Below are 21413 nucleotides of genomic sequence, written 5' to 3' on the forward strand. Positions count from 1 at the left end.
TGCTTGATTGTTTGTTTGTTTGCAGGAGGCATGCGTTGCCAGTGTGTGTGGACGAGGCAGTGCGATGGACAGGTCATGGTTTGCCAGCCGACCCGGGTCTGTTTCGCGACTATTACAGACATCAACCGTATGAACCTATCATGAAGACACTGCAAATCTCCAACAGTCAACCGCTGTATTCACTGGCACTCAACTTTAAAATCTATGATTATATGCTGCATAGTGTCGATGTAACAAAGTGAGTGCTTAACTGTATCATTTTTTTTCTTCCTCTTCTTCTTTTTTTCCTGTCTTCTTCTTCTTCTTCTTCATCATCTCCTGTCTTCTTCTTCTTTTTCTTCTTCTTTCCCTGTCTCTCTTCTTCTTCCTCGGAATCACACTCTCTTCTTCTTCTTCATCTTGATTCGCCCCCACTACTTCCTACCGTCCTCCATTCCTACATCATTCTCCTCATTCTCCTACTTCTTCTTCATTGTTCCAAGTTCCTCTCCACCTATTTCCATTCTATTTCTATTTCCATTCTATTTCTATTCATATTTATATTTCTATTTCCATTTCTATTTCATCCTCTTCCTATTTTCTCCTCTCCGCCACTCATTCCACTACTCCTTCACCTCCCCCGTCTCCTCCACCTCATTCTCCTCCTCCTCCTCATCATCATCCTCATCCTCCCATCCTCTTCCTCCTCCTTCTCCAGCGCTTGCTGGAGGATGTGGAACAAGACTCAAGGAAGGCGGGTATCAGGGAACGGAGAAGGAAGGATGCCGACAGATAACAATGGAGAGGCATTTTGAAGGAGGTCAAGACCCTGAATGGGCTGTAGCACCAAAGATTAAATAAGCATGTATAAATTCATATTATATTAAGCCAGCAATTTCTGTATATCTGTATTTTTATATTTGATTATTCATATCTATTTATGGTTTTCACAGAATCTAGAACATAGTAGGTTTATGATATAAAAATTCGATTGCACTAGGTCTCATCCCTGAGAAAACTCGCTGAACGATATTAAAAGGATAATTCATCCTTGGAAAAACAGCTGAGACTTTCGTCGTCTGTGGATAGTAGAATTTTTTTTTGGAAAATCAAAATATCTCATCCCGGGAATTCATAAGCTGACGTATAGGATAGAATTGTGTTCTGTTTATCAATAAATAGAAATAACAAGCAAAGCTCGGTGCTCCGATATTGGTTATTTATATGGTTATTTATATGGTTATTTATTTCCAATGGATTTCAAAAACGGCTCTAACGATTTCCACGAAATTTGGAACTTGGTATGTTTATAATATAAAAATTCGATTGCACTAGGTCTCATCCCTTAGAAAACACACTGAACGACATTAAAAGGATAATTCATCCTTGGAAAAACAGCTGAGACTTTCGTCATCTGTGGATAATTGAATTCAGTGAGCGAGTGCGTCTTTAGAAAATGTCAAAAATCAAAATATCTCATCCCAGAAATTCATAAGCTGACATATAGCCAGCTTTAAAACATAAACACGATTATTTGAAAGAATTGTGTTCTGTTTATCGATAAATAAAAATAATGAGAGAAGCTCAGTGCCCCGATATTCAGATTGAACAGAAGAAAAAAAATTGAAAAAAGTTGGGAAATTGAAATCCACCCAATCTGAGATCCTCAACCTGTCATGATTTTTGTGCTCTTTCGTTTAAGCACAAACGAAAACGCACCTTAAAGGTAGGCGCACACAGATCGTCATCGGACGGATTGTACTTTTTTTAGGTGCTGCGCACACTAGTCGTCATCGGAGCATTGGCATCTTAGTTCATTGCAACGTATGTCAAGTCGTGTGCGAATTAGGAATTTAATGAACAAGTATTACAGTATATAAGTGATGGATAGCAGTAGCGAAGAAGGAGTGATAATTGTTAGGTACTTGTTTGTTAGCCAAAGATGGTGAAGAGGAACAGCGATGTAGGAAGAGAATACGAAAAATGTGGATCCAATAGAATTAATCAGAAAAGGATAGAATACGGAGAATTTAATCATCTGTTTCCTGATTCAATTGAAGACGAAGTAGAATTTTCCAGCTACTTCCGCATGTCGCAAGTAATGATTTTTGAGCTTTTGAATGTCCCCAGACAACAAATCTAATCGACTGATCCGTCCAATGCATTGTTTTCAATTGGAGTGCGCATACCTATCCACATCGTACGCATCGTAGATCGGAAATGCCGTCAGGAATCCCGAGAGGAGAATTGAAGCCGATGGCTCGGTTCGGATTCAATGATTCAATGGCTCAATCGCACGGCGATAAGTGGTGTTCAGTTTAACCATAGAGAAACAATAGCGTAAGTAGATATCCCATGGTATAGGGAGTTTATGTCGTAACTTTTACTGTTATCTCAAGCAGATTACTGTCGATTATTGTCGATTTTTACTGTTTTGACCGGGCGAGAGTGTATGAACGGCACAGTATGAGAGACTACCAGTGTCACACAGCTTCACGGGAAAAGAATTACATGAACTGGCGGCTTGAGATAACAGTGAAAGTTGCGACATAAACGCCCTATACCATGGGATATCTACTTATGCTATTGTTTCTCTATGGTTTAACTATATGTTGTCTGGGGACATTCAAAAGCTCAAAAATCATTACTTGCGACATGCGGAAGTAGCTGAAAAATTTAACTTTGTCTTTAATTAAATCAGGAAACAGATGAATAAATTCTCTGTATTCTATCCGTTTCTGTGAAATTCTATTGGATCCACATTTTTACTTTCCTTGCCCTATTACCATAGGTAAGGAAAGTATTGCTTTCCGAAAAAAATTAAGTTACCCCAATTTCCAAATTTCTATACGTTTCAAGGTCCCCTGAGTCCAAAAAAGTGGTTTTTGGGTATTGGACTGTATGTGTGTGTGTATGAATGTATGTGTGTCTGTGTACACGATATATCATCTCCCAATTTAATGGCTCCCCGGAAAAACGTTACAAGCGCCAAAATTTGAGTACTCGATTTTTATGGAAAACGTTCCTTGTGCTCTTGCCTATCATGTAGTAACATCTATTGAATAATTTTTTCACTTATACTTAGGTGTTATTGGTAGGAGAAGTTTTAAAAATACTTCAAAAATTAAACATTGAAACGTTTTTTCAGTTCTTGTAATATTTGAGAAATGGCGCTTGTAACGTTTTTCCGGGGAACCATTCAATTAACGGAATGATTCGAATTCGGAACTTAAAGTCCTTACAATATAAGGATCCGACACAAACATTTCGATCAAATGCAATTCAAGATGGCGGCTAAAATGGAGAAAATGTTGTCAAAAACAGGTTTTTTCGCGGTTTTCTAGAAAACGGCTCCAACGATTTTTGATCAAATATGAACCTAAAATAGTCGTTGATAAGCTCTATCAACTTCCATAAGTCCCATACCTGTAAAAATTTCAGGAGCTTCGCCTCATATTTGCAAAGTTTGATTTAAGATTCCAAATAATGAGGATTCAGATACAATTAAAACAAAAAAAATCGATTGGAAAAGATTGAGCATGTGAATCTCTACAATTAATGTTCAGTAACATTTTCACCTAAAATTTAAAATAAGCTCGAAATTCGAGAAAATGTGATTATCCAATTATTGCAAACTGTTGGCAACTGTTGATTCTATCAAATGATTCACTATGAAGAGATGGCAGACCTCGTATGTCTCCAGCGTTATTGTCCTGTCACCAGCTGGCTCAGATCTTTGTTTATAAGTACACTTGAGATGCGCGTGAACACTAGCATCAGGTGATCAATTCTCATAACGGCAAGGAAAGTTGTGTTAGTGCGCCACACCAGATTTTTCGTTTTCTCTTCCTACGCTGTACCTCTTCTCCATCTTCGGCTAACAAACAAGTACCTAACAATTATCACTTCTTCTTTGCTACTGCTATCCATCACTTATAATACTTGTTCATTAAATTCCCAATTCGCACACGACTCGACGACATACGTCGCAATGAACTAGAATGCCAATGCTCCGATGACGACTAGTGTGCGCAGCACCTAAAAAAAGTACGATCCGTCCGATGTGTGCCGTCCGTCCGATGACGATCTGTGTGCGCCTACCTTAAGGCTGTGCTTCTTCTTCTTCTTTCTCGATCCTCTTCTGCCTAAGGCTGTGCAAAGGCTAAAAATAAACGTTTTATTCGTGATATTTTTAAAAGTTTTTCGATTTGTATAGCATCAAGCTATCAAAATGAAAAAGTTTTCTCAGGAAAACATTTTTTTCTGATCATTACTTTTTGAGATATGAGCGCCTAAAGTTTAAAGTTTTGGGACAGAACATTTCAAATTCTATACTCTGAATCTCATGGATTTATATCGTACCGAATTTGAAATGTTCTGTCCCAAAATTCAAACTTCAGTCGCTCATATCTCAAAAAGTAATGATCGAAAAAAAAAGTTTTCCTGAGAAAACTTTTTCATTTTGATGGCTTGATGATATAAAAATCGAAAAACTTGGGAAAATATCACGAGTAGAAATTTGATTTTTAGCCTTTGCACAGCCTTAAGCCTGTATGCAACTTAAATTTGTGTTTTGTTCAGATGTGAGCTGTCTAGTGAAAATGGTCGCCGGCTACTTCCACCTTGCTCGATCAAGAATCTGGGACTAAGTACGGCAGAGCAGGAATCAACCAAAAAGCAGTTAGATGTCAACTCAAATTACTCCCAATATCTATCAGTGATGGCTAATGAAGTCTGGAAATGCGAAGGAAAGGTGACGGTTCATCTAATCAACCCTTTCAATAGAAAAAAAAATCTCAGTACCCTTTTTTGAATTATTTTTTCACAACATGTTCCGGACATTCATGCCATTTTCGATTGTTGTGATAAAATAATTCAAAAAATGGTACTGAGATTTGTATTTCTATTTATATTACAAGGAGCCCTAAACAGAAAAGGGATAATATACCCTGTAGTCAATATTTGCAGAAGCAATAGTCCTCGGGGTGATATACAGTATTTTTTAATTTGGATTTTCGTTTAATAAGTAGTAGTAAAGTAATGATTCGTTTAATTGACCGAATGTAGTGATGTCTATGTTTTAACACGGATTTTCTTTTATCTGTCTGTGTGTAACGCGATTACGGCCAAACGCGTTGATAGAATTCAGTGGGATTTGGCAGGAATATTCCTTTTTCAACTGCGCGTCGATGTATAGACAAGGTTTTTCGAAATTTTGCATTTTAAGGATGATTTGAGAAGGAAAGGAATTCCTCCATACTCTGATATCACTATAATTATATTATTTTCATCTACTCTGAAGATAGGATAATCAGACTATATTATTATTCATAATCAATCAGCTGGCAAGTGGATTATTCATTAATCATATGGGATACGAATTCAAACGTGAACTGAGTTTTTGATCTTGGAGAAAACTGAATCAACTAGAACAGGTGACATCTATACTTGTGGATGAGAAAACTGCGTGAGGTCTACTGTTCACAGAACTACTAGTAAAGTAATGATTCGTTTAATTGACCGAACGTAGTGATGGCAAGAATATTCCTTCTTCAACTGCGCGTCGATGTATAAACAAGTTTTTTTGAAATTTTGCATTCTAAGGATAATATGAAAAGGAAAAGAATTCCTCCATATTCTGATATATCTTGACATTCAATAACTTTTTTATGTGTGCACCGATGTTTTTTGATTGTGCACATTTGATGATTTTTGCTTAGTTGCGTTCGTTATGTTCAGGACCAGGTTTATGGCCTTTCAAATTCATAATCCGACTTCAGGACTCTTCCCTACGGTCCTTCAAAGTTTACATGTAATCCTAATGGAAGAAGATTAGTGAGCTAGCCACACACAGAAATAAAAATCAGCTGTTATAATCATTGCGTCATCCAACAGCCGTCGGTAGATCTGTTTTCTATTTCCTTTCTACTGAATCACAAAACTTCAATTCTTAATAATGCGACGGTACGAACGACGTCCAAACTTGGGTCATAGAACTCGAAATGCTGTAAATTTAGAATATGTACAGGAGAATCAGCAGCAAGGAGATATACCATTCAATTTCCCAGCAAGCTGCATTCAACTATATCTAAAAATACAAACTGCTGTAAAACTAACTAAGCACATGGAAAGTCCATATTGAGATATAAAATACTGATTGTTAGATAATTTTCATAAAAATATAGTGCATCAGATTAAGCTAAGGCTAAGCACATCTTAGGAGGCGCGGCTTGGTGATACAAAGTGTTGATCTTATGGAGATTGCCTTATCACACCGTTCCACGTGGCGTGATAAGGCAATCTCCATAAAATCAACACTTTGTCAAGCCGCGCCTCCTCAGGTGTGCTTAGACTTATCTAATCTGATGCACTATATTTTTATGAAAATTATCTAACAATCAGTATTTTATATCTCAATATGGATTTTTCATGTGCTTAGTTAGTTGTACAGCAGATTGTATTTTTAGATATAGTTGAATGCATCTTGCTGGGAATTGAATGGTATATCTCCTTGCTGCTGATTTTCCCGTGCATATCCTAAATTTATAGCATTTCGATATTTACGATCCAAGTTTGGACGTCGTTCGCACAGCGGCATTATTATTAGAATTAAAATGTTGTGAATCAGTAGAAAGAAAAAAAATAGAAAAACAGATCTACCGACGGCTGTTGGATGACGCAATTATTATAACAGCTGATTCTTATTTCTGTGTGTGGCCAGCTCACAAATCTTCTTCCATAAGGATTATATGTAAACTTTGAAGGACCGTAGGAAAGAGTCCTGAAGTCTGATCATGAATTCGATAGGCCATAAACCTGCTCCTGAACATAACAAACACAACTAAATTATCAAATTCGGTGCACACATAAAAAAGTTATTGAATGTCAAAATTTGAGGCTCTTTTTTTATTTATATAGATTTATTTTTATTGTGATTTTTTGTGTTTTGATTTCTTTCATGTTATATTGTGTTGATTTGAATAAAATTATTGATTGATTGATGAATTCATTAGTATTTTTAGTATTTGAATAATTGCAATATCTCAGTAATTTTCTTTTTTTCTCTTCCGTTTCACTTTTCTAGACAGTGATAGATGCTCATCAAAAGAACAGGAGAAGCTTTCTGAAAAGGTATGTAAGGGTTGTGAATGAAGTGGAGATGGTACTGACAGAAGCCACCCCTCTCCACATCGGTGAAATCGACAATTTTCCGGCGAAAGGATTTTCGGTCAAAATGAGGAACGGGCAAGCTGTGGCCACCTACAAAGAAGTCAGAAATACGAGAGAAAACGAGGATAAATATATCACCATATTTTTTGGTAAGTAGAATAATAGGAAAAAATGAGATGAAAATAGAATAGCCTACCCTTGTACAAGAAATACAATTCTCAGGCCAGGTTGCACAAAAGCCGGTTAAATTTTAACCGTGATTAATTTCACGAGAACCAATCAGAGAAGGCCTTTTTGATAAGACGACTTCTCTGGTTGGTTCTCGTGGATGAAATTTAACCGGAGTCTGTGCAGCCGGCACTCAGAATCATATAGTGAGGTCCACGTTATAATGACAGTATTTGATCAACTTTGGTTTCGCTATCCTTGTCTATCATTCGACAAAGCCGGTGGTACTATCCTCTTCTAGGTCCACAACGATGCCAATTATGTTTTTTACAGTGTAGAAATATAATTAGTTGATGCAGAGAATCGGCATCGCTATTCTTCTATCTTAATCCACTGACATTATAACGTGGACCTCACTATATCTGCGATTGTGTTATTGACCGAGCGAAGTGAGGTCTAATTGACCGAGCAAAGTGAGGTGTAAGGTACAAGTTGACGGTTTCGCATTTCTCTTTATGTATTCATGTTTATACTAGCAGGTAACCCGTGCTCCGCAAGGGTCTATTTCAGAACTTGACGTGATGAAAACTAAAAGAATTGAAAATAGGCTTATAAACATCCCCGGTTAATTAGGAATTTTCAAGAATTTTAATTAGAAATTTCAAGTTAATAATCAGTCCAGTAGTTGAGACGTGATGATGCGTCAAACATAGTTTTCCTATCCCGTACGTGTATGAGCCAGTTCTTTCCTTTATTATAGTATTGATTTTTATATTTATATACAAGAACATCGCTCGCCATATCCGTCTAGCCAGGGGGCTCCGCCCCCTGGACCCCCGACTGGATCGTCCAAAGATGAGATCAGCGGGCTCGCTTCGCTCGCCTGCATTTCATTTGAGCATGCTTCATTGCATCGAAAAGTCAAAGTACTGAGAAAACGCAGAAAAGCTGAGAAAAACGTTGAAAAACGCTGATTTTAGGCGTATCTTTGATGAAATATTAAAGTCACCTCATCACTAAATTTGAACATTATTTTTCTGTCCATTACTTGATGAAAGAACTAAGAAAACGCTTATTTTGGGCGTATCTCTGGCGTTATTGTAAATTCCTTCTAACACAACATTATTACACCCCAGCTGAGCCTCTGTAGTAAATTTGAACATTTTCTGTTCATTTGTTCTCGATAAAGCTGAGAAAGTGCAAAAAACGCTGGAAAAACGCAGATTTTGGGCGTATTTTTGACGTTATTTCAAATTCCTTCTAACACAACATTATTACACCCTAGCTTAGCTTCTGTACTGCATTTGAACAATTTCTGTTCATTTGTTCTCGATAAATCTTAGAAAAAGCAAAAAAAACGCTGTAAAAACGCCATTTTTGGGCGTATCTTTGACGTTATTGCAAATTCCTTCTAACACAACATTATTACACCCCAGCTGAGCCTCTGTAGTAAATTTGAACATTTTCTGTTCATTTGTTCTCGATAAAGCTGAGAAAGCGCAAAAAACGCTGGAAAAACGCAGATTTTGGGCGTATTTTTGACGTTATTTCAAATTCCTTCTAACACAATATTATTACACCCTAGCTTAGCTTCTGTACTAAATTTGAACAATTTCTGTTCATTTGTTCTCGATAAATCTGAGAAAAAGCAAAAAAAACGCTGTAAAAACGCTAATTTTGGGCTTTTTTTTGGAAATGTTTCCAAATCCGTTCTTAGTGCGCCTCTAAGGGACAAACTGAACATACCTACCAAATTTGAACGTTTTTGGTCCGGTACATTTTTAGTTCTCCGAGTGAGTGAGTGAGTGCCATTTCGCTTCTATATAATAGATTCACGGCGAAACGCGGCAATAGATAATAATGGAATATGACAGGTATATAAACAGCATCAAAGTCAATGAGACAGTCAACACTATCATTAAAAACAAGAACATGGAGTCTCACCAACTCTTTCACCTTCTGAGTGAAGATTAGATGACGTATAAAGTAACACTGTAACGGTTACTTTATAATATTCCTTTTTGGATTGCGCGCGTCGACGTATGTATAACGTTATTTTTTGAAATTTACATTTTAAGGGTAATATAAAACGAAAAGGAGCCTCCTTATTCATACGCAAATATTACCGTTTAGAATCAGACTATCAAATAATAATTATTGATTATGAATCAGCTGTCGAGTGGATTATTATTTTATAGCTTTAATGCCCGGTTGCACAGAGCACTGTTCAATTCTAACCATGATCAAATTCAACGAGAACCAATCACAGAAGACTTCTTTGAAAAGAACGCTTTTCTGATTAGCTCTTGTGGCATCTGATTATTATTAACATTTAAAAACTATTGTGCAACTGGGAAAAAGTAACATTCAAAAGTAGTATTTCTATAGTGAGTTCCACGTTACAATGGCAGTGTTTAATAAGCAATGGTATTGTTACCCTTGTCTGTCATTTAACAAAGCTGATAGCGCTATCTCTTTCCCGCTTTGCTCTGTTGCCAGATCCTCTTTCAACAATGTATGGTTAATAATTAATTAACAAAATATCCCATCTTGATTATGGACATTTATTATGAAATTCATATGATTTCTTGCGTAATAAAATATGATCGATTATTTTAAACGAGAATGAACAGTTAATATTACATCAATAAACCTGTATCAGATACCCTCCATAGAAGGCATTGACAAGACAGAGGTTCTGCAACATTGTTCTTCTATCTTTCTCCACTGCCATTATAACGTGGACCTCACTATAGTGACCTTCCATCCAACAAAAGCATACCAGGAATTCACTTTATGGAATCATAAAAAAATTTCATTTATTTTTTTGTAACTTTCAATATTTATTTGCAGATGGCATTACGGTTTTGGAGGATTACCTCAGGAAAAAAGATGGAGATTCGATGAGTGGAACGGTTGTTGTACCAATAAAACATTATGAAAATTATTTCAATCGGTGAGAGAGCTGACTTCATCATATTCAAAAATCGGGGCACCGAGCTTCGCTCGTTATTTATTTATTGATATACAGAACACAATTCTTTAAAATGATTGGGGAAGGACTAACAGGCACAGCCCAAAACTGTTTCTTCCCCGAATTTTGATTTATACACAATAAATAGTCCAAAAAGTGGGTGATGCTCCATACTCTTGAATTCAGGTCCAATTTTCAGTCCAAACATTTGAAAACAGGAAAGTTTGAATTTAGATTGTCTACAAACTAAATTGAATAACAAAATAACACTCACTTATCACTTAAAACTGTAAAAAAATGAATAACGTAATGATTTGATCAATTATGGATAATTTTATCTTTCAAACCCTTAAGGCTTTTTTATCTTTTAGGTCGTGTTTATATTTTATATACGTCAGCTTATGAATTTCAGGGATGAGATATTTTGATTCTCCACAGAAGCACTCGATCACTCACTTCCATCATCCACAGACGACGAAAGTCTCAGCTGTTTTTCCAAGGATGAATTATCCGTTTTAATAACGTTCAGCGAGTGTTCCCAGGGATGAGACCTAGAGCAATCGAGTTTTTATATTATCATAAACCTAATATGCTCCAAATTTCGTGGAAATCGTTAGAGCCGTTTTCGGGATCCGTTGGACATAAATGACCATAATAAATAACCAAATATATATATATAGAAATTGCTCGCTTAATATAATAGGATTAAAGGAGACGAACTGACAGGCTCGCTTCACTCGCCTTATCCGTCTCATCGCATAGATTCTGACCCTAGCTAAACCTCAGTACCGAATTTGAACGTTTTCAGTCAATATGTTATTGAAAAATCGGAAAACGCAGAAAAAAACGCTAGGAAAACGCAGTAGAACCGTCAATTCTGGGAGTATCCTTTGGATAATTCTAAAGTCCTTTTGAGACAACATTTCCAGACCCTTCTGAAATTTTTAACGACTTTGAACATGATCTGTCAATAGTTCTGGAGAAGTCCTAGAAAACGCAGGAAAACTGCCGATTTTGGACTGAACTTGGGCGTTCAAATCCCTTCCAATACAAAATAGAGAATAGATTTCAACATTTTATTTCAAAAAAGCTGGGAAAACGCTGGGTAAACGCAGATTTTGGGCGTATCATTGGGATTTTTTCAAATTTGTTCCTTATGCGCCTTTCGAAGGCTAATGCTCAACTCACACTTACGACACAGGTCGAGAAGAGACTGGACTCTAGTGGAGAGCATGTGTGTTTCCAAATGGTGACACTCAGACCAGTCGATTCTAGTCTCCGCGACGTCACCATTTCAAAACACATGCTCTCCACTACAGTCCAGTCTCTTCTCGACCTGAGTCGCCTAAGTTGAGCCTAAAAGTAGAGGAAAATTAACATACTTAGGTATTATTCCATGTAACTGAAACTTAACTAAAACTAAACCTTGAAATTACATGTGTGTATCCGTAATAGGTACGAGAGGATTGGAGGATTAAGTCATAACGACAGTAAAACTTACAAGTTTACCACAAATGATAAGGAAGGAGTTATGATGAAGATAGGTTCTGTGTTGACGGAAGATTCCTCTCTCTCTAACCCTGGAGAACAAGGTGCAGAAATGTATGTATAGTCTAGTCTCATTTAATAACACAAAAATAGAAAAATAGATTCAACTCCACTGATATAATTTAAAATTGGACCTAATACAAGATTTACAAGAAAAGATATATTCATAGAACTACATGCAAGAAGATATTCCATAATTTTTAGAATAATTCGTTCAGCTTGAAGTTTTGTATCAGATTATGGTGTTGTGTATCAAGTTTAGATGATACTGTATCATTTATGGAGATGTCATAGTGAAAAGATAGCATAAGAAGATATCCCATGGTTTGTAGTATAATTCATTCAGCTTGGAAGTCTTGTATCAAAGTATAGTGTTTTGTATCAAGTGGAGATGATACTGTATCATTTATAGAGATGTCATAGTGAAGACAGTGATGTCATAGTGAGAAGATAGCATAAGAAGATATCCCATGGTTTGTAGTATAATTCATTCAGCTTGGAAGTCTTGTATCAAAGTATAGTGTTTTGTATCAAGTGGAGATGATACTGTATCATTTATGGAGATGTCATAGTGAAGACAGTGATGTCATAGTGAGAAGATAGCATAAGAAGATATCCCATGGTTTGTAGTATAATTCATTCAGCTTGGAAGTCTGTATCAAAGTATAGTGTTTTGTATCAAGTGGAGATGATACTGTATCATTTATGGAGATGTCATAGTGAAGACAGTGATGTCATAGTGAAAAGATAGCATAAAAAAATATCCTATAACTTGTAGAATATAATTCATTCAGATAGAAGTTTTGTATCAATTTATGGTGTTGTGTATCAAGTTAAGATTATAGGTACTGTATCATTCATTGAGATGTCATCGTGAACAAGCACAGTGATTTCATAGTGTAAGATAGCATAAGAAGATATCCTAGGGTTTGTAGAATAATTAATTCAGCTTGAAGTTTTGTATCAAATTATGGTGATGTGTATCAAGTTTGGATGATACTGTATCATTTATGGAGATGTCATAGTGTAGAAGAGATGTCATAGTGAAAAGATAGCATAAGAAGAATGATATCCCATGGTTTGTATAATTCATTCAGCATGGAAGTTTTGTATCAATTTATGGTGTTGTGTTTCAAGTTAAGATGATACTGTATCATTTATGGAGATGTCATAGTGAAAAGATAGCATAAGAAGATATCCCATGGTTTGTAGAGTTTATTCAGCTTGGAAGTCTTGTATCAAAGTATTGTGTTGCGTATCAAGTTGAGATGATACTGTATCATTTATGGAGATGTCATAGTGAAACGATGTGGCATAAGAAGATATCCCATGGCTTGTAGAGTTCATTCAGCTTGGAAGTTTTGTATCAAAGTATGGTGTTGTGTATCAAGTGGAGATGATACTGTATCATTCATGGAGATGTCATCGTGAACAAAGCACAGTGATGTCATAGTGGAAAGATGTGGCCTAAGAAGATATCCCATGGTTTGTAGAGTTCATTCAGCTTGGAAGTTTTGTATTAAAGTATGGTGATGTGTATCAAGTTTGGATGATACTGTATCATTTATGGAGATGTCATAGTGTAGACAGTGATGTCATAGTGGATAGATAGCATAAAAAAAATATCCTATAACTTGTAGAATATAATTCATTCAGGTAGAAGTTTCGTATCAAATTATGGTGTTGTGTATCAAGTGGAGATGATACTGTATCATTTATGGAGATGTCATGGTGGAAAGATAGCATAAGATATATCCCATGGTCTGTAGAAATCATTTGTGGTGATACGGTATCGGTTTGTGGTGATACTGTATCATTTTTATGTTGACACAACATTAAAAAAAAATTCATACAAAATTTCCAAGCTGAATGAATTATTCTACAATTATGGGATATTTTTTCTATATAAGTTTACTTGAATAACAATGTTTCTCTTGAAATAGAATCTGCGAGATAAATGAAACACATGTCCCCCGTGAGAACAAACTGTACGATATGCACATTTACTTCTTGAATGCAACGAAAGAGTGGGAGGAAATTAATTTCTGGGAAGACGGTCTGTTGGAAGGTCAACATCAGGATGTGTGGACCTGCAGAAGAAATCACGTGAGTAGTTCACTTCATCAGTAGATCAGTTTGTCTAGTTTACAGTTTGTCTAGTTTACAGTTTTTCCAGTTTACAGTTTGTCTAGTTTACAGTTTGTCAAGTACACTAAATTTTTACCTCACTGGAAACCAAAGACTAAAAATGAGCAAAATCTGTTTTCATATTCTCCTGTATTCTTCTTCAGCTCCTTCTTCTTCTTCTTCTTCTTCTTCTCCTTCTCTTTCATTCTCTTCTCCTTCTCTTTCATCTTCTTCTCCTTCTCCTTCTTCTTCTCCTCCTATTTCTTCTTCTCTTATTCATTCTTCTTATCATGTCTTCTTCTTTTCCTTCTTCTTCTTCTTCTTCTTCTTCTTCTTCTTCTTCTTCTTCTTCTCCTTCTCCTATTTCTTCTTCTCTTATTCATTCTTCTTATCATGTCCTTTTCTCCTTCTTCTTCTTCTTCTCCTGTCTTCTCCTTCTTCTTCTTCTTCTTCTTCTCTGTCTTCTCCTTCTTCTTCTTCTTCTCCTCCTTTCTTCTTCTTCTACCTCATCTCCATATCATTCTCCTTCTTCTTCTTCTCCTCCTCCTGTCTTCTTCTTCTTCTACCTCATCTCCATATCCTTCTCCTTCTTCTTCTTCTCGTCCTGTCTTCTTCTCCTTCTAACTCGTCTCCATATCCTTCTCCTTCTCCTTCTCTCCTCCTCCTCCTCCTCCTCCTCCTACTTCCTTCTTCTCCTTCTTTTTCTTCTACTACTAGAACGTAATGTCGGCCAGAATAGCCAACAACTAAGGCGTTGCACCCTTAAGCCTGCTAACGCTTTCTGGTCGTGGGTTCAAATCCCGCCGGTAGGCATGGATGTCTGATCCACTAATCGAATGTTATTATTATGGATATAACAACTATGGAGTTCTCTTGCAATTGAATTTCCTTTCCGTGAATTAATTTAAAACCGGGTAACAGGACTAAAAATTCACTCCTTAGAATTGGGATTTATTGGCATAATATTAAATTACACCAACGATATTTCACGAAGTGTTTTTTTACAGACGATAATTTCCAACTGAGTCACTATCTACATGGTAATTCAGAATACTATATACTATATACTATGATAAAGGAAAGAACTAATTTAGCTTATTTACGTAGGGGATAGAAAATTCACGAATGACGCATAATCACGTCTCAACTACTCAACTGATCAACTTGAATCTATTTAATAAAAATCGAGCCTCAAATTTTGACATTCAATAACTTTTTTATGTGTGCACCGAATTTGATGATTTTTTTTTAGATGTGTTCGTTATGTTCAGGACCAGGTTTATAGCTTATCAAATTTATAATCTGACTGCAGGACTCTTTCCTACGGTCCTTCAAAGTTAACATATAATCCTTATGGGAGAAGATTTGTTAGCTGGCCACACAAAGAAATAAAAATCAGCTGTTATAATCATTGCGTCATCCAATAGCCGTCGGTAGATCTGTTTTTCATTTTCTTTCTGATTCACAAAATTTTAATTCTAATATTAATGCCGCGGTACGAACGACGTCCAAACTTGGGTCGTAGAACTCGAATTTCTGTAGATTAAGAATATGCACGGGAGAATCAGCAGCAAGGAGATAAAATACCATTCATTTCCCAGCAAACTGCATTCAACCAAATTCAGTAGACAGTTCTGTCTACTAACGATGGCATTCAACTATATCGAAAAATACAAACTGCTGCACAGCTAACTAAGCACATAGGAGTTCCATATTGAGATATAAATTGAACCTGGATGCAAAATGCCGCATCGCGCCTACTCAGGTGTGCATCCAGCTAAAGTTGGTCATGAGATGCATTAAACTATTTTGCGGTACGAAGTTCGCCGGGCCAGCTAGTTTTGCATATAGATTCTAATCAACCGAGGATGGTTATAGGCCTATTTTCATTTTTTCAAGATTTAATTTTGTCAAGTTTCAAAATGGACCCTTGCGGAGCACGGGTTTCCTGCTTGTGATTAAAAACTGGGAACATGACTAAAAAATCTGGTGTGGCGCACTCACACAACTTTCCTTGCCGTTATGAAAATTGATCACCTGACGCTAGTGTTCCCGCGCATCTCAAGACTACTATTCGAAGATTTGAGTGACAGGGCAATAACGCTGAAGACACACGAGGTGTGCTATCTCTTCATAGTGAATCATTTAATAGAATCAAGAGTTTGCAATTGGATAATCAGATTTTCTCGAATTTCAAGCTTATTTTCAATTTTAGGTGAAAATATTACTGAACATTAGTTGTAGAGATTCTCATGCTGAATCTTTTCCACTCAATTTTTTTTGTTTAAATTGTATCTGAAGCCTGATAATTGGAAATCTAAAATCAAACTTTGCATAGATGGGGCGGAGCTCCTGAAATTTTTACAGATATGGGACTTGTGGCAGTTGATAGAGCTTATCGATGACTATTTCAGGTATAACTTTAATCAAAATCGTTGGAGCCGTTTTCGAGAAAATCGCGAAAACCCTGTTTTTGACAACATTTTCGCCATTTTAGCCGCTATCTTGAATCGCATTTCATCGAAATTGTTCGTGTCGGATCCTTATATTGTAAGAGCTTTACGTTCCAAATTTCAAGTCATTCCGTTAATTGTGTGATGAGATATCGTGTACACAGACGCACATACACTCATACACACACACACACACACATACAGACCAATACCGAAAAACCACTTTTTTGGACTCAGGGGACCTTGAAACGTATAGAAATTTAGAAATTGGGGTACCTTAATTTTTTTCGGAAAGCAATACTTTCCTTACCTATGGTAATAGGGCCTATAGGACCTATAATATATAGGACCTATAGACCTAATAGGACCTATGGTAATAGGGCAAGGAAAGTAAAAAGCCAGTATTGATGGGATTCATTGGCATAATATTAAATTACACCAATGCTATTTTACGAAGTATTTTTCTTTTAACAGATGATAATTTTCTACCGGGTCACCAACTACGTTGTGATACAGAAAGACATAAACATAGATTATGGTGATGGCATATATATTGGCTTACTAGATCTCCCCGATAAGAGCACTAAAAATGTGGAAATCCATGAGGTCAAGTTTTTACATCCACAAACATTAAAAGCTATAAGATATGGTAAGTTATAATCAATTATTATTGAACGAAAGTCCTAATTAAATACTGTTATTCACCCCGTTGAGACTTCTGCTACTGCAAATTTTGACAACAGGGTTATAAGCCCCGGTTGACATCCAGTTAGATGGCGGACCAGCCGAAAGATCTCGTTGTCACAGTGAGTGAATAAATTGATTCATTGAAAAATTTGACTGCTAGTCGTTATTTTAAATTGCAAAAAAGTGATTTAATAATAAGCAGTTTGTGATGGAAAACAAAATAAAAGAATAATCAATTGAAATATCTTGAATGTTCCCAATTTAGAGTAGATCAAATCTTGTGCATCCCTTCCCACTTCTTAGGGCCAGTTTCCGAGCTCGGGACTTAGCTGAGTTCTAGACTTTAAACAGCTGGAGTCAGAAAATTGGCTTTCCGAAACGGGGCGCAGTCGCAGTAAATAGTTGCAGCAAAATAAATCTTGATTTTCTCATTTCTATAATTGGAGACGTTGTTTATCCTTGACGAAATGAAACATTTCTAAATAATTCAAAATAGCTGAAACCTTTCACTATTTTCTCTTCATTTTATTTCGTGTTCGATTTTCTAGCTTTTCTAATTTTATTTCAAACGTGACTTTGACAATGACTACGACTACGCCCCGTTTCAGAAAGCCAATTTTCTTACTCCAGCTGTTTAAAGTCTAGAACTTAGCCAAATCCAGAGCTCGGAAACAGGCCCTTAGACAAAATCGGCCCAGTGTCCTTATAACAGTAGTCACAGTTTTTATTTCCTCATTTCTATAATTGGAAACGTTTTTTCTTGGCGAAATGAAACATTTCTATAGTTATTTGTGCAACTAGTGCGCAAAGTGACAGTTTGCTGCACCGAAAGAAACGTTTACGCCCGAGCCGTAGGCGAGGGCGGAATGGTTTTTTGAGTGCAGCAGAGGAACTTTGCGCACATATTTCACATTAAGTTTTTCCTACAGTTACCATTGAATATGAAAAGTGGGTAATTATGGGTAAAATTGCCTGAAATGCATCAAATGTTTTTCTGTGTAATTTTATTATTGATAAAAACCTCAATTTATTGTCAAATTGAATAAAAATGTTGTCCTTGGTTATAATATATAATGTAATAATTAGCGCGTTGTGCTTGTTGCACCTCTGCTCACTATAGCAGCCACAGCAGTCACTGTTACCAACTTCATTTTGATTTTGCTGCACTGTTGCTCCATATAACCTACTAAGTATTTTGCGTTGTCATGTTGAAAATCTGGAGTGCAGAAAAATTTTTCCCGCACTAGAGCGGAAAAGTGATTCTTTGCGTTCTGTAATCAGTGCAGCAATGGCCACTTTTCAACGTAACTGTAGGAAAAATATAATTCAAAATAGCTGAAACTTCACATTATTCTCTCTTTATTTTATTTCGTGTTCAATTTTCTAGTTTTTCGAAATTAAATTCAAACGTGGACCACAACTACGCCCAGTTTCGGAAAGCCAATTCTCTGACTCCAGCTGTTTAAAGTCTACAACTTAGCTAAATCCCGAGCTCGGAAACCGGCCCTTAACAATTTGAATGGCCCCCGGAAAAACGTTACAAGCGCCAAAATTTGAGTACTCGATTTTTTATGTAAAAACTTTCCTTGTGCTATTGCCTATCATGTAGTGACATCTATTCATAAATTATATAACTATTACTAGTAGTTATTGGTGGGAGAAGTTCCAAAAATACTTTTAAAATATCCAAAAAATCAACATTGAAACGCTTCTTGTAGTTCTTGTAAAATTTGAGAAATGGCGCTTGTAACGTTTTTCCTGGGAGCCATTATTATTTTGAATTAGGATAGATTGAAAATCAGCGTTATAGATTTCGTTATATATTTGTGAAATGTTGTATTATAAATTTGATAATTTTGCAGAGGGTGACCTACAGCTGGAGCCCAAGTATAATAATATACCAATAGCTCGGAGTTTGTTCCCTCTGGACTCTAAGGAAGCTTCATCGTAAGTATTTACTACTTGAATCCATGGTATATCTATATACATACACCCATATACACATATATAGCTGCTATAACTATTGATGGGAAGCCAAAAATTAATTGTGAAATGATACAAATCAATTTGTATTAATTTGCACATGCCTGGAATGTCCATTGATTGTTGGTTATTCTTTTCAAATGAAGGGAAAGTAGATAAAAATTTAATATACATGTATTTTCTAAACTAAAATTCCTCACCCTGTCATATTATGCAAGTTCCGACACGGCAAAATAGTTCATTGCTTTTTTCTTTCTTAATTAAAAATATGAAGGTGCCCCAAACAGGACTTTTAGTCCTCGGGGTACTTGAAATTATTTATTCTTCTTTTGATGTAAATGAATTAATGTGATTTCTTTGTACAACGTGTAATTGTATTATTTTTATTATCTTTATTTTTTATAATTTGCAAGATTGTTGTTGTCATATATCTACTGTACTATTCATAATTTCTGATTATGTGATAAATGTAATTTATTATTATTATTATTATTATTATTATTATTATTATTATTATTATTATTATTATTATATTATTATTATTATTATTATTATTAATTGGAGAGAATCAAATAAATGCTCTAAAACCCAATGTAGCCAACATTTTTTTTTGATGCATTGTTGTTGTGTAATGAGCCCTGATAATGCAAAAAGGTTGGATGAAAAACTGCCATTCCAAAAATTTTACACTTTAAAAAGTGAATATCTTGAAAACTAATGAGGATATTCCAAAACTCTACTGAATAAAACTTGTAGGAAATTAATCTTGCTTCGTTCTTGTTAATAGCTGCTATAAAAATTGATGGGAAGCCAAAAATTAATTGTGAAATAATACATCAATTTGGAGAGAATCAAATAAATGCTCTAAAAGCCAACGTAGCCTACTTATTTTTTCGATGCATTAATAATTGTTGTTGAACAATAAGCCCTGAAAATGCAAAAAGGTTGAATGAAGAACTGTCTTTCCAAAAATTCAACACTTTCAAGAGTGAATACCTCGAAAACTAATGGAGTTATCCCAAAACTCTACTGAACAAAACTTGTATGAAATGTATCCTGCTTCGTTCTAGTTCAAATAGTCATGTAGTCATGTCGCTGAAAGGCATTGTTCCATTATACATGTGTGTAAGCCAGAAATAAAAAAAGCAACTTTTAAACCACCCTCATCTCTCAAGGACAAGAAGTAGGGATGGGAACTTTTCATTATGAATGGAAAAATTTAATCAATTGCATGCAATGAATTCTTCAGCTGACTAAATAATAAATCATAACAATTTTTTTTCTTATACACTTTCAATGTTATTGTTAAGGAAAAAAGAGTGAGTTAATCTTGTAATCCTACGAACTTGACCTGTAAAGAGGTTCAATAAAGAACACATGTTCAAAATTTGAAGCTGATTGATCAATCCGTTCTAAAGTTTTTGTAGAACATACAAACAGAGGGACAACGACTTTGGCCTTCAAAGAGTCAAAAGTAAGAACTCGCTAACGCTCGTTCAACTATGCATTCATTTCAGAAATGGAGGATTCGGTTACCAAAAAACAGCATCAGGTGACGACTATTGGACACTGGATGCACTGGCAGTTCTGTTAGCGAGAAAGAGAGGGATACATGAATTGGATACGCATACAGACGAAGATGAAATACTCGTACCAGCAGAAAAAGGGGACGGACTATACCGGGCGTTCTCACACGAAAACGGTCCTCTCACTCTAGTCATTGGCTGTCAATATGAGGAGACAATACCACCAGAAAAAAAGCTCAAGTAACAAAAAAAAAATAAACTTACTCATTTTCAAATAATGTTTATTTCTCAGTAGAGTAGCAAGGGCGGTTCTAACGCACCATCACTTCTAGTAGGCCAAAAAGAGCGGTTCTGGCGCATTATCTTTCTCAGTAGTAAAATAGGGGCTTTAATAGTGCATCATCACTCCTATTAAATTAAGGCTCAACTCACACTTATGACTCAGGTCGAGAAGAGACACAACTAGTCGAGAGCATGTGTTTTCAAATGGTAACATCATGGAGAACTAGAATTAACTGGTCTGAGTGTCACCATTTGGGAACACATGCTCTTGACTAGAGTCGAGTCTCCTCTTGACCTGAGTCATGTAAGTGTGAGTTGACCCTAATAGTTCTGTGAACAGTAGACCTTGCATAGTTATGAACCACAGCTTTCTCTGATACTGTCCATCAGAGAAAATCCTGTCTGTATGTTGTGTCAGTGAGATATTGGTGTGAAAATTGCGAGTGGCTGTTGGGGTTGGAGTATCAAAAATGCAAACATAAAAGCTCATCTCCTTCAAGACATACTGGCAACAGG

At 36.0% G+C, this 21413-nt stretch overlaps 1 protein-coding gene across 2 annotated transcripts in view; it reads left to right on the plus strand.

Annotated features, from left to right (window-relative positions):
* LOC111060702 overlaps positions 1-21413 on the plus strand; it is a 56451-nt gene that overhangs the window by 22665 nt on the left and 12373 nt on the right. For both annotated transcript variants that reach the window (XM_039440682.1, XM_039440681.1), the window contains 9 exons: positions 26-238; positions 4561-4732; positions 7064-7298; positions 10171-10273; positions 11747-11893; positions 13783-13945; positions 16894-17068; positions 18969-19053; positions 20607-20855. In XM_039440682.1, the coding sequence (XP_039296616.1) occupies positions 26-238; positions 4561-4732; positions 7064-7298; positions 10171-10273; positions 11747-11893; positions 13783-13945; positions 16894-17068; positions 18969-19053; positions 20607-20855 (1542 nt within the window). The remainder of the gene's footprint in view (positions 1-25; positions 239-4560; positions 4733-7063; positions 7299-10170; positions 10274-11746; positions 11894-13782; positions 13946-16893; positions 17069-18968; positions 19054-20606; positions 20856-21413) is intronic.

This window comes from Nilaparvata lugens, chromosome 14 (assembly GCF_014356525.2).
Source record: "Nilaparvata lugens isolate BPH chromosome 14, ASM1435652v1, whole genome shotgun sequence".
NCBI classification, from domain to species: Eukaryota; Metazoa; Arthropoda; class Insecta; order Hemiptera; family Delphacidae; genus Nilaparvata; species Nilaparvata lugens.